This window comes from Parasteatoda tepidariorum, chromosome X1 (assembly GCF_043381705.1).
Source record: "Parasteatoda tepidariorum isolate YZ-2023 chromosome X1, CAS_Ptep_4.0, whole genome shotgun sequence".
NCBI lineage: Eukaryota > Metazoa > Arthropoda > Arachnida > Araneae > Theridiidae > Parasteatoda > Parasteatoda tepidariorum.
The window spans coordinates 16,949,564-16,969,853 of record NC_092214.1 but is presented as its reverse complement, the minus strand read 5'-3'; the positions used below and the strand labels follow the sequence as shown (position 1 = coordinate 16,969,853).

The window sequence follows — 20,290 nt, the reverse complement described above, 5'->3', positions numbered from 1 at the left end:
TATTGTTATATTTTTACTAAATATGTAGTAATAAGAAATGTAATTCTTAAAAACCACTATTTCCAATAAACGAATGCATAACAAACGGAAAAACTGCTAAATAAATTATTGAAATACCGTGCATTTTTGTGCTATTTGGAGTTAGTTACCCTAATTCTCGTTTTTATTTAATCGCAATTATCATTACCGTTAACATATAAGTTTTAGCCGGAATTTTTTTCTCAATATAGGATCATTATTTTTTCACTGAGGTTGTTGATTATTTATATATACAGAGTCGAAAAACAATGCTGGGATCTCATTTAACATTAATTTTAAGCCTATAGGTAAGGAATTCTTGTGCAGTTAAAAAAAATTTCCACTTATTAGAATTGCAGTGAAATGATTACTTAAATATCGAAATACTGTAACCCCAGAGATGCTTTACATACCATGAAAAGGTTACCATTTTGATCTCTGGCAAGCATCTAATGGTCAGCACATTGAAGAGTATTAAAATATGCACAATTCGGGCCACTTTTTCTATTATTTAAACAACAAATTAAAATCTGTATGAGTTTATTGATATGCATATTACAATTTTACAATTGCGGCATTCCTTTTCGGTGATATTGGTCATGATGAACATTAAGTATAAATTTCTCGTTCTCTAAACTTTATTATCAAGTACACTTTAAAAATACACAATTTTCAGCCAAGTTGTTTCAAACATATCAACCGTGTCAAATATAATGAATCCTACCGTATGAAATGCTAAATATGACATTATTTTAAACTAATCTTACTCATGATTACAAATAATAAACGTAAATTCCAAAGAATCATAATTTTGATTCTTGACACCAATAAACAAAATTCATAGGTATTCAAATACTTGGTTTCAACTTGACTCATCAATGACTCCGATTTAATTAGGAATAGTTCAATTTCAACAAAGTCGATTTTAAATTAGTTCTGTTAAATTTTCAATTGTTTGAGAATATTTTATTTCGTCACCTCACGACACCTAGATTAAATGTTTCGGAATTTTTAATTCCTTATTTCAAAGCGTAACTCCTTACGAAGAGTATCAAATTTATAAATGATAAGTAACGATAGCAGCGCAATATATAGAAAGCGAAAATGGTTGATTTTTAATGCGAAATAAAAATAACAACAATGAAGAGAAATCTCGTTCATTGTCTAACTAAACAACCGAAATAAAAACTTTAAACTTAGATTTTATGTAGAGATCTAACATTATTTCTGTTGCACAAATGGTAATGGAATTTCACCTTTTATCAAAGACTTTTTCGCACAAAGATTGAAACGCTAACAAAACAGTGGTAAATGCTAGAAGACTGTTGAAAATGGATATTGTACTAACTTTTAATGAGAATCTTTTTAATTCTTCATGGAATAAAGCATTTTTCTTTCGTTATTTGGAAATCAACTCTCAAAATTGGAAAAAACGTGTGAGGCTATCTTAACGTTTGTTCCACAATTTAATTTTTCAACTCACCTTTTGTGGATATATTACTCAATTTTTACTTTCAGCTTTTAATTAAAATGAAATCATTCAGCGCAACTTAAGTAATGAAATATTATTTTAAAGCATTTAGTTTGAACTCATCATTTAAAACAAAGGGTCACCCTTTCTAATTGAAATAAATTTCCATCAAGAATTGCTTTTAAAAAGGATAAACTTTAGAAACATAACAACATAAGAAAAGCAGCAAAAAAATACAAAAATAAAATGAAATTCTATATTACACCAAAAGTATTATAAAGAAGTAGAAATTTTTAAAATAGGGTTCCACTTGAAACAATTTACTCATAATGAATAAATTAGTTTTAAATAGATTTTTTTGTGCCTATTATTGCCTTATTATGGGTATCCTTAAGGAGAACGTAAAATAAATTTTACTCTGGATTATTTTTGGTATAAAATTCCGTCTTTTTAAAGGAAAACGATGAAACGTTATTATTTTTTGCAAGTATTTAGATTTTTAAAAAATTTAAGTGTTTAATTTTTATACTTTTTACACTCTTTAATTTTGAATTCCCTTGTTGAATATTTCAGATTCCATTTAAAATAAATTTCAAAAATACACACATCTATAGTCTGAACTTTGTTCGATCACTGATCCAAAGTTTAAATTTTAAAAAACAGTCTACTTTAAATTCATGAATTATGAATAAATTAGTTTTAAATTGATTTTTTTGTGCCTATTATTGCCTTATTATGGGTATCCTTAAGGAGAACGTAAAATAAATTTTACTCTGGATTATTTTTGGTATAAAATTCCGTCTTTTTAAAGGAAAACGATTAAACATTATTATTTTTTGCAAGTATTTAGATTTTTAAAAAATTTAAGTGTTTAACTTTTATACTTTTTACACTCTTTAATTTCGAATTCCCTTGTTGAATATTTCAGATTCCATTTAAAATAAATTTCAAAAATACACACATCTATAGTCTGAACTTTGTTCGATCACTGATCCAAAGTTTAAATTTTAAACAACAGTCTACTTTAAATTCAAATATTAACCTAATACAAGGCATAACATTTTTACTTACCAGCTCGCTATCTTAACATATATAGTTCAGCCACTAATACACGAAAATCCTAATTCTATTTGTTATTTACAATGTTATATAATTTGCAATGTTTTCTGTTATCTACAATTTTATTATTTATGTACTATTTATACGGTTAATGATTCGAGTAAAAAGAATTTAACACTAAAAGCATAAAAGAAGTGATCAAAAAAGCGTTTAAAAATATATGTTTAAAAATTAAGTACAAACTGTTTCACAAGAAATTAAATTATCAATTCATATTCTGTTCTAAAATTCTTATAAAATATGAAGAAATAAAAGTTGTTGCCATGATTAGTTTAATAAATTTTATGTGACGGGTTAAAACTACTAGAAGGACATTTAAAATATTTAAAAAAAATATGTATTGAAATTTACTGAAATTTTTTTTTACCTGAATCTCATTCTGTTTCACTAACTGAACTCCTGATAAACACCATTTTCTGGCTTGAGAATAATTTTCTGGTGCAAGAATGATGCAAGTATTTATGCTATGCTTTAAGAATAAAATGATACGATTTTGATTTTTGTATAGAATTCTTTTATTAATATTACATTAAAACAACTGATATAATGTTAACGCACTAAAATACTTAATTATACTACATCGATACCCTATTAATCATAGTTAAAATTATATTGCATGAAAAATATATAAAGATTGTCAAAATATAATTTTTGAAAAGATATTGGAAAATGTGGTTCCTAACCAAATAATTTCTATAAGTAATTACTCTTTAAGAGATAAGAAAGATAATAATTTTTTGCTTTATACTTTTCTTTTATTAGATGTGTTTGTAATGAAATATTTTAAAAATATCCCTAAAAACCCAAAATTATAAAGATTAAGTCAACTGATCCATCAGTTTAGATACCAGTTGCTGATTCAGTGTATACGAGACCAATGAACAGTATCGATTTAAAAATAATATGATATCGATAAAAACGTGTTTAAAATTCAAAAATCGAAGTTAACTTTTCAATTATAAAAAAATACTTATTTTGATACTTATTTTGATATTATACTTATTTTGTATTTATTTTGATATTATACTTTAAAAATAAACAAAAATTTAATGACACTTATATTTTTGTAGTCCAGAAAGATAGGCTCATTAAACTCAAGTACATTTTTGCATCTAAATATATCAAATAAAATTTAAAATTATAAGAATAAAGTTTATTTTTATTAATCAATAAGAATATATCATGCTCCAAAAATCTGACAAGCAATGTATTCCACCCTACTACTAAACATATCGTTCATTTAAATCTAAAGTTGAAGAAATTTGTGTTTACTATAATTCTATAAAATATTTTATTACCTCTAAAAATATCTACCTAATGCTTTGTCAAATAATATATCAACATCATTGCTTAGCATAATCCTAAAAATACAGGACTGTGAAAAAATTTTCATTTATTTTTACTAATTTCTACTTATAATTTTTCTCAATAAAAATTGTTTCGTTTAATAATCTCATAGTCTTTCTTTTTGATGAATTATCAAAAAGGAGGGACTAAAATTAGCTTCTGGGGGCAGTAAAAAATTTCAATCAAAGTTCTGTGATAATGGAAATACTTTTTATTATTCACTATAAATACTAAACAAAAATTTTCCATTAAATTGTTTTCATAATGAAAGTATTTTTCTTTCTCTAATGATTATTACAGTTCGTTTCTCTGGAAGACCTACAAAATTCCTTCCTAGTTCAGTGATTTAGTTTCCATAACACAGAAATGTGATTTCTTCTATTACTGAAAGTTAAAGAACATTTAAAAGTTTCTTCAAAATTTAGAGTTTTCAACATTTCTATGAGTTTATCATTTTACTGCTTGCTTAACGTATCCGATTTTTAAAATAAATTTTTACTTCTGCAGAGGATTTAATAAATATTTAAATTTCATCTTCTACTGCAAGTTTATTTGACACACGTCTTAACTATTTTTATGATCGTAATATTCCTTCAAAAAATGCTTTCATTTATCTGTTCTGATGTCCTAGTTATTTGAAAATGAGCAAATAGATTACTGAAAAACCAAAAAAGCGTGAGAGTTCCAGATTACAATGGAATCCGCGGGCAACAAGTAATTACTAAGAGAAGAAGTTTTGTTCGCTACAATTAGTAAAAGTTCCCATTCTATCCCTCCGGACTTTTTAGCGCTCTTAAAGCCATCTATTTAGAAATCCGCGGGCAACTAGTAATTACTTAGAGAAGTTTTTTTGATAGTTACAATTAGTAAAAGCTCCCATTCTATCCCTCCGAACTTTTTAGCGCTCTTAAAGACGTCTATTTACGAATTCGCGGGCAACAAGTAATTACTTAGAGAAGATTTTTTTTTTTTTCTTGATCGTTTCAATTAGTAATTAGCGCTCTTAAAGCCATCTATTTAGAAATCCGCCGGCAACAAGTAATTACTTAGAGAAGTTTTTTTGATCGTTACAGTTAGTAAAAGCTCTATCCCACCGAACTTTTTAGCGCTCTTAAAGACGTCTATTTACAAATCCGCGGGCAACAAGTAATTACTTAGAGAAGAATTATTTTTTTTTGATCGTTACAATTAGTAATTAGCGCTCTTAAGGCCATCTATTTAGAAATCCGTGGGCAACAAATAATTACTTAGATAAGTTTTTTTAATGGTTACAATTAGTAAAAGCTCTATCCCTCCAAACTTTTTAGCGCTCTTAAAGCCGTCTATTTACAAATCCGCGGGCAACAAGTAATTACTTAGAGAAGAATTTTTTTTTTTTGATTATTACAGTTAGTAAAAGTTTTCATTCTATCCCTTCGAACTTTTTATCGCCCTTAAAGCCATCTGTTTAAATAGTATTGTAATTCTTGTATTAATTTTACCCATTTTACCCCGAATTTTCCTTCAAAGCATGCAACATTTTATTTTTTGTTAGAGTAAATAACTATAGAACTTTATTGATTTTAGATGTATTTCAAAATAAAAACCTGGACAAAATTTTCTAACTCACGACTAATTTGAAGGGTGAAATCATTAGATTGTAACATTAGTTAATCCCTACAAGATTTTTTCTCAATTTGTTTTATTATTTTATGCACTAATAGATATTTTCATTTTGTACCATAATATCATTAAAATTTGTCACATTTTTATTGAGGTACTACATTCTGCCACGCACACCTATATACAGTAAAGGATTATAGTGCATGCTTGGTATCTTTTTTAATTACTTAAATCGTAAATTTTAAGAAGTTTCTATTAAATATGTTTTATTCAATACATTTTTATATTTAAGTCATTCTCTCTTTCTTTTTTTTTAAAAAGAAATAAAGCTTTAATAGTTTTATTTCAAAACTTTATAGTGTTTTAGAAGAAAATTGTAAAATTGTTAAAAACTCTTTTAAATAAGACAGCTCAATCTATAGCAAAATATCGATTTACCGCATTCATTGTCTCGTTAATAAAGTGGTACGTCTAGAGGCATCGGAACTGAAGTCTAATCTTTAAAAGACGCTCGTAACGATATAGGTAACATGCACTTTTGGCGCGCTCATAAAGATGACGCTACGAAAACAAGATTGTTTTCGTGTTGTTGAATAGGTTTAAGAAAATTGAATTAGAAATCGTATTTTGTTCATTTTTGCATTTTTTTGTTTTGTTTTGTTTTTCCCTGTATCAGAAAACAACGTTTCTTGTAGACTATTTTCAATCTGACTTATGTTACTTTGCGTTTGTGAGCATAATTTTGTTCTGAATTAATTTTGTTTCCAAGAAAAAAAATTATTATTACATATCAAGAAGTAATTTTTGCTTAATTCTTTGGTTAATTTTTTTAATTTCTTTTCTTTTAAAGTGATACAATTTACAAGAAGTATTTTGTATTTATATAATTTACTATTTTGTTATAATAAATTTGCAATGAAAACAACTTTTTTTCTCCACCATTTTATTAAGAAATATTTCTTAATATAAGTATAGTTAATAGTATAGTTAATTGATATATAGTCCATAAGTATAGTTAATTGATAAAAATTTATTATTTTTAAACCAGCCGGCCAGGTGACCGAGCGGTCAGCGTGCCTGACTGTGAAGCCAATGGTTGCGGGTTCGAATCCCGCTCAGGGCATAGATGTTTCTGTGTGTGCTCTCTTTAATGTGATGTGTGAATGTGGCCCGCCCTATAAATGGGTGTGTGGCGTGGGAAATGTTGCTCGCCTCCGTGACTTAGGTTCACAGATGCCCACTGGGTAACGTTAAATGAGTAGCACCTCCGGCATCTTCCTAGGCGAAGAACGAAAGTTAAGTGTCTACCGTTTAAAAAAGAATTTAAACCGATAAATCTTAAATTGTTTTTATTGTTTGTTCAGCCATTAATCAATCCAACTTTATTATTTATTTTAAAGAAAAAATGCAATTTTTTGAAAGCATAATTTTTTATCATTTAATCCTTTACTACTTAGTCTTACTTTAGTATACAATTGGTTTTCTTAATTTTTTAATTGTTTATTGATTTTTTTTAATTGTTAAAGTTCTCTCAACTCATGCAAATTCAATANTATATTATATATATATATATTTAAATTTTATCTGTTAGGTTAAATATAGGATAAACCCTATAGATCTTTAATTGCTTTCATTTTCAGAAAAGAAATTAAAACAAAGTTGTTGTTTTTTTTTCGGTCATTCCAACTCTCTTATTTTAACTACATAAAAATTAACGTTTTTCATACGTTTAACAGAACCCTTCAGAGAAACGTGTTTTGACGTTAGGAAAAAAAATTACTTTTTACAAGTATACAAATGATTTTCTCTTTTTCCATTTTTTTGTTAGTTTTTTGAGATTTTCTTTGAATACAAGTAAGTAAAATATTTTTATAGAAATTCTTTATTATTTTTCAACCAATAAATCTTTATTTTCAGAAGTATTAAAATAAATCTTACGTTATTTATTTTTACTCTTAGAATACGGTCTTGAGTTAATCGATCTCTATTATTTTAATTTTTAAAAAAATAAGCAGTGCTAGTGATGCTATGAAAGCGTTTTTTATAAATGACATTTTCCTTATTTCTTTTATTTCATACTTTTCACGTTTTTTTTTATTTCTTGCTTTTACTTGTTTTTTTTTCCACCTATAATTAGGATAATAAGAAATTCTTTCAAGTCATCTTGGATCAACAAGCATTTAGTCAATGTTTTTAAAGTCCTTAAAAAATTAGGAAAATAAAGAGGAGTGGTATGTATTGAACTGAAATAAGGAAATTCTCTTCTTGAGACGAAGTTCAGCTCTCATTGTGCTCTCTGAAGTCCCTTAATTTCAAAGTTCACACAAGGCTTTCAGTGTATTTTCTTTTTCTTTTCTTTTCTCTGTTTTTTAAAAAAATTTGGAAGAAATTTTTTATCATTGTATTAGAGAGAAAAAGTTATCAAAAGTTATCAATAATAAAAACATCAAAACAAAACAAGACATCTTTAACATTAAGTGCATATGAAGTTTTTTTCTTCAAATTATCGAAAAATTCGTGTTAAAAACACAAATATTTTTTTAAATGAATGTTTCTAGAATATTATTTGCAATGACAAAATTAAATAAAAGAAGTTTTCGTTCATCGAAAATATCAAACTTGAAGGAAATGCAAAATTTAATCAATACCGTGCCAGTTTTGTGTAACGTTATAATAAGTACAAGGAATTTTCATTATGAGGATTGTGTCGAACATGACCATTTCCAGTAGATGACCATAGGTCTGTTCTTTAACTAACGACACATTTTAACGAATCCTTTCCTTTTTATATCCTTGAATGTAGTTTTTCTCCTTTATTATTGCAAGGGTATACATGAAGTCTTCCTTAATTGTGCCAATTACTTCAAATCGATAGAACGTATCACCAATTTATTTATCGTTTGCGGGTTTACCTCTGGCACAGTATCAATAGATAGATATTAAAAAGCTTTTCTATTGGTTGTATCGATAGAAATAAATATTAATACTGAAAAGTTTTGATACAACATTTTCAGGGTTCATTTATTTTGTCATTACCAATGTACTGAATAGAATGTATCGGTAAACTTTAATTTTGATTTTTTTCATTTGATTCGGACTCTCTAAAACTTGACAGGAAAGAAAAAAAAATGCCAGAAAAGATGCCCTAAAAATATTGTTGTAAAACCTTAAAAATGTGTCGTTATAAACATACATTTTTTCAAATCTTTAATATTAGCATTTTGACTATGACCAGGAAATTTGTCGCGAAAATGAACTTCTGTAATTGTCAAAAACTTCTGACTTATGTAATATTTTTACTTGTTTTTTTTTCAAGAAATTTGAAAATATATATTAAGGATTGTGCTTGCAAGCACAAACCTCCTTATTAGTATATTTCAGAAATGTTTTTTATGAATTCACGATCTTTCATCGGAAAATAACTACTAAATTCAAGCTATTCATTTCACCGAAACTTGTATGACTGCTAAAAATGAAAGTTTTCTCTGTAATAAATAATTTTGTTAGTTTTCCGGTAAAAAAGGAAATTTTTATTTAAAAAAGGTATATTATGTAACTTCGACAACTTCACGTTTATCTACAATCACATTTATTATAACTATACTTTCTTTAATTCATATCAAAATTTATTTGGTTAAATGACAATTTAAAAGAATATTTTAAAAATATATAATTAGGAAGAGATTGCACAGGAGCAAAATAAGCTGCGCACAATAAAAAAGATACTTTAAACTTTTTTAGATAATATAACCTTTTCAATTTATTAAGGAATAAAAAAGGTTAAAAATACTAATAAAATAAAATTCTTCAAAAGGTTTACATTATTTTTGCTCTCCTTTTAATAACGAATACTTTCTTGAATATTTAAAACTGTTAAGAAATGCAACTATTCTAACCTTTTCATAATACAATAGAACAAATTAACCGATTTCCCCTAGCAATGCGCCTAAGCAACAACTTTGGAGAGTTTTCTTTAAATCCCCTTTCGGTTTAAAAGGGATTTTTTTTTTCTGTGTTCTTATTCAATTTATGGAAACGCTCCTTTTTTGTTAACTACCTTACTATTAAGTTTTTCAAGCTCAGTTGCTCACAATTTTAAAATTTTTACTGGTTTTTAAAAATTGGTTAATGACATACTAACATAAGCTGAAATTTAATCGTACTTAATTATTTAATAATGCTAATTAATGATAATTCTAGTAATTACGTATTTTACTTATGTTTATTTAGAAAAAATTGCTCCAATAGAAAAAGGGATATGCTTATTTACGAAAAAAGGGAAGGAAATAAAGGGACAGCAGAAGGAAAATTCAAAAAAAGGAAAAAAAATTATTTTTGCTTAGTTTTTTTTTTTTTATTACTTNTTTTTTTTTTTTTTTTTTTTTTTTTTTTTTTTTTTTTTTTACTTTGAGAAAGATGTCAAAAAAAAGATTTCGTTTAAGTTGAATTTCGTAATTAAAATTAGAATATTAAAAACGATTTCTTTTTATTTCAATTATTAATTAACATGGTAACGCTATCGTTTTTTAATGTAGTTTTTAATCTAATTTACTAAATTTTAAATACTAAAAACTAAACTGAGTGGAAAAAATACGGTCAAAACTTTGAGAATAGGGTAAACTTTACTATGTTTCTGACTCAATGGGTAAACTTTACTATGTTTCTGACTCTATTTAGGTAAAATTAACAATAAAATATTGCTTAATAATATGAGTTAAAATTTCGTTAATGTGATAAAATTTGATAATTTTACAGTGATACCTTAGAGAATAGCATAAAAAATCATTTATTCCTTTGAATTTGCGTTTCAGTTTTGCATTTTTTCTAAATTTGTGGTAATAAGAACTATAATTTTAAAAACCAGAATTTCCGGTAAATCATTAGCATATAAACAGAAACCATTATCATAAGAATGGTCAAAATACTATATATTTCGGTTTTATTACCATAATTACAGTGCGGTAATTTGACCATAATTTTTTTCTCTGTCTATGTAAATTTCAAATACTCATTTTTTCATAAAAAAGAGGCCTAAATATAAGATTTTCTTGATTATTAAAATGCAGAAAAATATATACTGATGATTCATACTAGAAATGTTAATTTGAACTTCATTAAATTTGATAACTATTTAATTAGAGCCACATTGAATTTGTTCTAATAACAAAAAGAAAAAGAAAACAAATCTTTCTGAAAACACCATAAATACAAATTTTCAATATGAATATGGGTTATTTATGCGTAGCACAAGAAAGGCTTCAACGATGGCCCCACCACCTGAGACCAAACCTAAAAATGTGAAGTTTATGACTTTCTTTTTGATCAAAGAAATATAGAAAGCTTCCTTTTAGATCCGACTTATTGTTTGGTAACTCAACTTTTCTTTCAAGAAAGTTTTACGATACTTTTGTGTTTAAACGCTACGTTTTGAATTGGCTAGCACCTGCGCGACTATATTTTTTATTCGTTTAGCAATCTGAAAGAAGCTTTATTTTGAGTTTGCTACGAAGCACGACTGCTTTAAAAACTGTTAAGTTGCTGTGACTTATTACTTGACATTTAAATTCAACTAAAGATAATAAATTTAAGATAGTATTAAAAACTTTTATAGTTCAACGCACTTTCATTTTATACATTACATGCGGGGAAAACGAATGGTATTTTTGTACTATTTGTATCTAATAACTTTGTACAATTTTTACAAAAATCTTCTGCAGTTTTAAACCTTTTTTTTTTCTAATTCGTCTCTCGCCAAATAAAACAATCTACGAATAAATATATTTATAGATTGCTTTACTTGACAAGAGAAGAATTTTTATTAAGGTTTGTTGCTTTGTTTGGTATCTTTGACTACTGAAAATGATGTTTCGTGACAACTATATATTAAATAATACACAGTAAGAAGGTGTGTTCAACCATAATATAGTGAAAATTTACTGGATACTGTTATAATAATTGCCGATTAATAGGATTTAACCTTGCTTGTCAACAAATAATATGAGAAACTTTCTAAAAGCGTCTAATTGGAGAACACCATTTTGAAAACTAAACTAAACTCAGTGGTGCGACAGCCCATTGAGGGCCAAGGCCTATTGTGCCCATCTCAGTTTTCTTGACCTTTGGGCTCTAGGGTGCAAGAGCAGATGTTCCGGTTGGGTGGACAACCCATCGCGGAACCCCCAGTGTTTAGTTCCCAAGCATGCTCTTTTTATCGACCCACTGAAAGGATAAAAGGTTAAGCTAACCTTGTCCGGCCAGAGGATCGAACCAAGGACCTTTCGCACGACAGCTCGAGGCGCTACCTCTCAGCCATCAGGCGCCTTTATTACCATAAGTGAAAACATTTAATGTAATAAAGTGCTGAAAATATAATATGAAAAACTCAGATATAAATACCAAAAATCAGTCAATTATTTTAAAATATGGCTTAGCAGATTTCTCTAGCATGGGGCGAGTAAAATGCCACTCAAATTCATATAACAAACCACATCAGTTAAAACTTTTTTCTAAATACTACAAAAATTTTTTGGTACAACTTGTAGTATTAGTGATATTTTGAGAAAATTGGCTAAAATTAATCATTACTTCTCGTATTACACAATTTATTTAAAACGAATATGAAACAATTAATTTTAATCACATATTAACCTCTTATTTTTTTATCCTAGTTTTGAAAACATTTTGTTCTCGTTTTAAATTTCTGTCAAATAAAACCTTAACTAACAAAAAAAGTTTTTTCAGGCAAATAAAAATTCACAGAGAAAAAAAGCGTGGTAAAAAATACCAAAACGCAGTGAAATTTCTGGCTCTGTGAAAACGCGAAAAAGCTCGATAATTTTTACCGAAGTGCTTTGGTAATGATTTTGCTGAAATCAACAATAAAATATGATTTTATAAGAGTAAATATGTAAATAATATGAATTCTATAATAATAAATATGGTAATTTTGATCATGTTTTGTTTACAAGAAGTGTCACAACCATTCAGTGCGGTAATTTTATCAGAATTTTTTTTCCTCGATTAAATTTTTTCTCTTTATATTCAAAATATAAAAATATGAATATATTTCTCCATCTAATAGATTTCGAAGCATTTTTGAGGCACCCTATACCGATTGACACTATCTAATTTTTTCAGCCCCGACAATACGAAGAAAAAAAAAACAATAATATGTAAAGAGTCATCCTATTTCCTCCTCTCACTCATAAAGAAAAACACTGTCTTTGTTTTTTTCTGTGAAAAGAGTTAATTAAATATTTTTCAGACATTTCAAACTGCTCTTTAATGAAACATATATATGCCAAAAATAAAGAAATTTTTTTTTTTAAAGAAAGAAACTGTCTTATTGGAATGTCCCGCAAATTTGCTTTAAGATTAATTATGAGTCCTTCAAAAGTGAATCTCGTTTTCTAAAGGTAAATCATGAATTTTTTTTTTAAAGGAAAAACTTCATATTAAAATATTATTGAATGCAAAATTTGCTAGTGGTAAGAAGCATGCGAATTTATAGTAAACGGAAACATAAGCGTAAAATTAAAATTTAATCGCAGAATATTTTAGTATGGTAATTTTTTGTCAGTCTGTCAAATATAATTAAAAACAGTATTCGCTTCTAACTTATAAAAAGTTTTGTTTTCAAATTTGTCTAATTTTTTTAAGGTCCTAAGTTGAAAAAGTTTGTTTAACAATTAATTCAATTTTATTTAATTTTCCCATTTTGTTTTATAATTAATTCTTCTAAAGTCAATTAAAGTACAAGTAGTAATAATTTAAATCTCAGTGTTAATTAAACGACATTTTAAAGATCGTCTTGCTGTATATTTTTAAAACTCTTGTCTAAAATATCAATAACAAAAAATTATAGATTCGTTCGCTGTAGTTGGAATTGAAATAAGGTAACTCGGAGTTTAATAAAAGCATTTAAAAATAACACCGACCGACGATGTTTAAATTAATTTCCTGATTATTTATATCCTGATTTCTATTTATTTTTGTGTCCTAAAGGAAAAAACTGTAGGTTTATTCAATTTTTTACGAATCATAAATTTAAAATTAAAATGAAATTTGTTTCATTTGCTTTAAAACTAAATTTATTTCATACTTAAAATCTTGTTAACATTAAATAACAAACTTAATGTTTGAAATTGTAGTTTTTTGTCAAAATGCGTTTAAATTGTTACGAAAATTTTAATAAGGTTTCAGAATAAGTTTTAATAAAAGGATTTTCTCTTAATTTAGTTATACATAAACACAGTCCTGCGATGAAAAAAATACAAGGGGACTGATAGCTGAACTTTATGCACTTTTTGGTGCTGAAATGAAAAAAAAGTAATGAAAAATTTCTATTACGTCACATTCTCTTGAAAAATTCAGTTTTATTGGAATTTTTATGAACATTTACCATAAAAAAAAAATTTATTTTAAATTTCTTGCCTGATTAGCATTCTACGTTGGCTAAATCTACAAAACTACCCCTCTATGACATCTTCCTGTCACTGTCCCTCTCTCTGTCACAATCTAGCTCTACCAATAGCGTGGCGAGAATTCTTATCTTGGTTCTCTGACCTCTCAGGAACACTAACAAGCGTAATCGGAAGTCTTTTTTTTTTGGAAGCATTTTTAACGTCTGCTTTTCTCTGTGCGCTTCGTGAAACATGGCTTCGAATTTGAAAACCTTGTGAAAATTTCCTAGATGACATTTGTTACATATGAGGCGAATACAGTGTTGTTAAAAATCGTTTTTTGGCATGAAACTCGGAGACCAGGACAAATCGTGGGCTCCTCATAAAGTTTGTGTGGAGTGTCTCAATAATCTACGCTTATGGCCTTGAGGAAAGAAGACTGTTTCACGATTTGCAATTCCCATGACATGGAGCCTAAAAACTACTTTGATTATTGTTATTTTTGTTCCTGCCATGTTCGTGGGTATAACCGGAAAAATCAAAGGCTAAAATCTTATCCTGATAATATTCCATCGGCCATATGCCCCGTTTCTCATTGTCTTGCTGCATCTGTACCTTTGCCTCCAACTGAATTGCCAGTCATCTGTTCAGAGTCTTCAGACTCGGAACATCCAGAAGTTCCAGTCTCTAATATCGAATATAAACCACTTGTAACCGGCTCACCTCAACCCTTCTCTCAGGTTGAACTTAATGATCTGACAAGAGATCTGGGCCTTTTGAAAGAGGCAGCTGAACTGTTAGGCTCCAGACTGAAAGATAAAACTTATTGGCCAAAGGAACATCTTTTTATTGGTACAGGAATCGAGAAAAAATAATTTATTAAGTACTTTGATGAAGAAGAGACCGCAGTTGGACCATTTGCGGAGATTTGAAAATTATTTCCATGTTCTTGGTCAACTAGGTGGATTTACTAGGTTCCCATGTTTCATTTGTGAGTGGGACAGCCATGACAATACTCAGCATAGGGTCACAAAAGAATGGCCGAAAAGACAAAATGTTGACCCAGACACTAAGAACGTTATTCGAAACAGATTAGTTGATCAGAAAAAAAGTATTGTTTTTCCCTCAAAATATTAAATTAGGTGCAATGAAACAGTTTGTCAAGGCTGTTCCAAAAAATGTCGATCGATTCAAATACCTATGCATAAAGTTTTATATCAAGCTGAGTTTTCGTTGGCCCAGTTATCGGCAAACTCGTGAAGGATAAAGATTTTGAGACTAACATGACAACAATGGAAAAAAAGCTTGGGTTGCCTTCAAAAATGCCGTCAGTAAATTTCTGGGTAACTACAAGGATCCTGATTATAAGGAAATTGTAATGAAAATGCTGGACAAATTTAAAACGTTGGGTTGCTCCATGAGTGTAAAAATGCATTTCCTTCACTCACAGGTGAACTTTTTCCCTGAAAATTTAGGAGCAGTTAGCGAAGANAAGGGGGCAGAGAAGTGTATAAATTTCATTAAGTAATTGATTTCAATATCTGGCATTTTTATTTTAAAATTTAAATTTGTTAAAATGTTTTTATAAGATTGCGAAGCAATATGCAATGGAACTGCGAAGCAGTTCTGGGGGTTGGCGAGCGTAGCGAGCAGGGGGCGGTGCCCCCTAGTATATATATATTCAAAATATCCTAAATAGTAATTTGTGTGATTTTGAGTTTTGATTGTCTAGAAATTCTGAATAATGTGCGTTACTGTATCTTTATAATAAAGAAAATTTATTCAATAGGTGGAATGTCACAAGGTTCTTAATTTTTGTCACTTCTGGATATCTTATTTTTACACTATTATGAAAAAATTATGCACTAAATATCAAATTTGTTTTTAGATTTATTGATAATTTTATATTTAGACTTATTGATGTTTTTAGATTTATTGATGAACTTTAATTTTCAAAACTATATAATGTTGTTGAATAATATTTAACCCGAGCAACTAATAATGCTTCGTAATCATGGTTATAACATTAATTTTAATTTTTTGTGTTTAAATATTTAAAAAAAATACCTACCTTGTTGAATACGACAAAAGGATAGATTTTAAATTTAATATAAATATGTAACTACAAGAAATTATAATGTTTTTATTTACATTTACTTAAATACTATTTATAGTCAATAGAATTAGAAGAATTTTTAGTAATATTTATGTATCCAAAAAGCAAATAGAAATACTTTTCCAAAATTTGAATCAAAAGAACTATTATCCAACAAATGTTATTAAATTCTATAATTATTATGCGAAATCATTGATTGAATTATGCATTAAAATTAACAAATGATTAGAATTATATAAAAAAAACTTTCAGTTCTTTAATTTGATATATTTGTTTTCATGTGAAAATCCAATTCAGGCAAATTTGTGGCAACCAAAGATAAAAATAAGATCAGTACTATGCCGTAAATATTTCAAAATTTTATTACAAACCTGCAACTTCTTCCAAAATTGAATTAAGTAGTAAATATTACCCAATAAATAGTAATAATAGTTACAAAAGTCATTGGATTGAAGTATTGAGCCTAAAATTCAACCTTTTATATAATTCTGTAATTTTTGTTTTACCCAGTATAATATGTTATTACCTAGTGCAAATATTGTTTTCGGATCAATTTAAGGTGGCAGACAACTCAAATGCGGTTCTTAACTTCAGTAAGAACGCGCCTAAAAAAATATATTCCACTACCCTCTATTACACTTTAGTTGTAGTTGTAGTTCATTTACGTCGCACTAGAGCTGCACAATGATCTATTACACTTTAATTTCATATTTTGTAATCTGACACTCAGTTTTGGAAATATTTTTAAATCAGTTTTGCAAGTTAATAGTAAGTAAATGACGTTTTTCTCCCTTTATATGTTCTTTTTTGTGTTTATTTTGACCTAACACTACTGTATTGATATATTTTGCTTTGGCTTCATTAATACAATATCAGAAAGCTCTTTAATCGTGTGAGTTGATGACAAGATCATATCTTTTCGTTATAATTTTTTTTCTATTTTTCATTATTTTTTTCTTTATTTTATTTTTAATGTTCGAATTATAAATATAAAATAAGGAAAAAGTTTTCATTCAATTAAGAATAATGTTTAATTAATAAGAAAATATCATTTTCAAATTTTGGAAAAAAAAATTTTAAAAATTGAGCAAGATATGATTTCATACTGTTCATGGGCAGGAAGCATTTAAAAATATTTTTCCATAATTTTACTCTGAATCGTGTTTAGTTATGTATGAAAAAAATCCTATTTGAATATCTTGAATATTTAAGAAGCTCCTAGCAATTTTCCAAGTAGTTTTTGTAAATTTGGCAAGACTTTGGGTATTCTGCAAATTTTATATTGTACTATTGACTCAGATTTATTAAAAATGACATCGGCATTCTATGGGACCATCCCCTGCTACAATATATTTTATTTCATATGTTTTCTTTCCTTATATCAACACATTTTGTTGTCTGGACCATTTTGTAGGGTAATATCTTTTGTTATTAAATTTTGTTAAATGATACAAAAGGAAATTTATGAAAACCCCTTATCAGTTAAATCTTTCTTTAAAAAAAAGTACAAATGCTACTGAGAAAATTGCGAGAAACTTTTTACATTTTCAAGATATTCAAATCGGACTCTTTTCATGAGTTATAAAATACGATTCAGAACATAATTATGAAAATAAAATGATGTTTTTCGCTCGTGCGCCAGTATGAAAGGATTACTTTAAATACTTATATCTTGCAAAATTTCTAAGAATTTCTGTTTCAAATTATAAAATAATACTTTTGATATTAATTAAAAAATACGCTGGTCTGGTTTAATGAATATTTCTGTAGTTATAGTAAGAAAGCGTAAGGCAAAAATATAAGTTTTTTTTATAAAAATGTCCTTATTTCCATGAATATTTAAGATAGGTATAAGAAATTTTGTGCAGTTATTGCATATTATAACTAAAAGGGTTGGTACAAGTTATAATCTTATTGCTATATTTTTTTGCATGCGATGTATAACACTGTTTGAATCTAATATTGGAATTCTCTTTAAGCTTCAAAGAAGTGGGTTTTAGATTGTTTTAAACCTAACATTGCACTTATTAATTTCAATAGTGATTGGTCAGAACTTTTTATGCATTTTTACTGAAATTTTGACCAAAAATAGTATTTTTCAGTTTTTTTTTTCAAAGTATGTATTCAGGATTGTTATAAAGTAATACTCTGTATATTCTAGCAAACCTGAAACTTCGAAATTCATACATATATTATTTACTTACAATTTCAGATTATTTAGTTGAACCTGAACCGGAGTTTGCCGAACCTATTGAAAATGTTACAGTTGCAGCTGGTAGAGACGCGCAGTTAAGCTGTACAGTAGAAAATCTCGGAACTTACAGAGTAAGTAATAAGCATATTTATTAGCGGTAAGCGTTAACGAAGTGTAAAAATAATTCTCACAATTTACGATTCTTTATAATATATTATTGTTTCCGATGTTTCAAATATTTAAAAAAATAATAATGAAACAAAGCACAAAGTCTGAAATTGTTACATCTCACAAGTATTTTAGCTCTGCTTTGATATGCAGGGCATATATAATGATGCCATCTGTTTGGTGTCGCAATTTACAAAAGTTAATCTATCATATGCGTCCGAACAATGTGATAATTAAATGTATCAGAAGAGGCAAAAATTTTTGCATAAGGTCATATTTAACGGTAGTTCACATACGTACCAGAACACATTTTTCGTAACAAAACTTGCAGACAATACTGTGGAAATAAGTTTCGATGCAACATGGCGTGAAGTGTTTTATGGCACAAAAGCTACTGTATTAAACAGGAACAACAGATGACACTGTGGGAATTTAATTCAAGTTGAATCAATTTCTATTTTAAAAAATAAATAATTGAATTGGAGAGCACCGTTAGCCTAAACAAAAAAAAAATAATTTTGTTAGGAAAAATAATAAACCCTTAATTTTAATGATTTCAAGAACTTTCAAAAAAATATTTTGCAGTTAATTAATTTAGAAATCAGTTACCACTACTTGCTTCAAAAAAGATTTTTTAACCCTTTTTATTTTCTTTTTCTTTCATACGTTTTCGATTTTTTTAAAATTTTATCTCCCTTTTATTAAATTAATACTTCAATATCGTTATTAAATGTTTGATATTTATGGAATAAATAAATTTAAGCGTATTTCACGTCATACTTTGACGCTATTTAATAATAATCAAATCGCAAAATATATTCAAAAACATAGTAAAATTTCTTAAATGTCGCAAAAAAATACGATTTCAAAATATTTTCTTACCTTTATCTCTTTTTATCTATCTATATCTTTTTAAAGTTTTTACAATATCTTAGGAAGCAAATGATTAGATATTAAACTCTATATCTAATGAACAACTTTTACTCTTCCTAGTTTCTTTTACAAGTTATAGATTTCAACTTACATTTATGCCTTTGACAAATATTTTTTTGTTTGTTTCATTTTTTTAAAATTGCATCAAAACGCCAAAATAAATTTAGTATGGTAAAGTCAAAAATTAAATACGGAATTTTTTACATTATAATAACACCAATTACATTATAATCTACCAATAAGTTCGCATGATCCAATAAGCTGGTGACCAATAAGTTCTAATACACTTTCAAATTTGTATTACAGTAATGCAACAAAAACCATGCAAAAAGTTTTTGCATTAAATTTAAGTAACAACCTTTAAGTATCCTCACAATAAATGATTTAGAACAATACCACCTTTTCCTTTTTTGACGAGGCTGGTTCAGATCCGGTAGGATAGAGGACCATTTATTCTTCGATAGAGAGTAAACTAAATGTTTGATGCTCCACTCCTAAGAAATTTTTAAAAAAAACTTTAAAAAATTTTAAAAAATTACTTTTACTATCGTAATTTTACTCAAGTTGATGTTTAGAATAAATGCAATTATATTATCGTGACTAAAACGAATATTTTAAAAAATGCATTTGCATGATTTTAAAACCTTATATTAAATATTTTTGCAATAAAAATATAATATCCTATACCATTCATTAGAATTTTATTTGACAGAAACGTTGCTTACAAAATTTTAATAACCTTCTTTTCATATAGATTAGATACAAATAAGAAAGCAACTCAGTCCTCTTTAAAACAAACAAAAAATTGTTAAAGAAATAAAATTTTAATTCAGCTATTCTAACACTAAAATTAATTATTCTTTAAATAACTACTTAATACAACAGTATAAAATAATGTAAATGAATCAATTATATCAACT

General features: G+C 27.3%; 1 protein-coding gene across 1 annotated transcript in view; it reads left to right on the top strand.

Moving 5' to 3' along the window:
* The window catches only part of LOC107455461 (lachesin-like), a 137,432-nt gene that overhangs the window by 73,370 nt on the left and 43,772 nt on the right, over positions 1 to 20,290 (top strand). Inside the window, exon 2 of the mRNA XM_043040309.2 lies at positions 18,288 to 18,400. Within this exon, the coding sequence (XP_042896243.1) occupies positions 18,288 to 18,400 (113 nt within the window). The remainder of the gene's footprint in view (positions 1 to 18,287; positions 18,401 to 20,290) is intronic.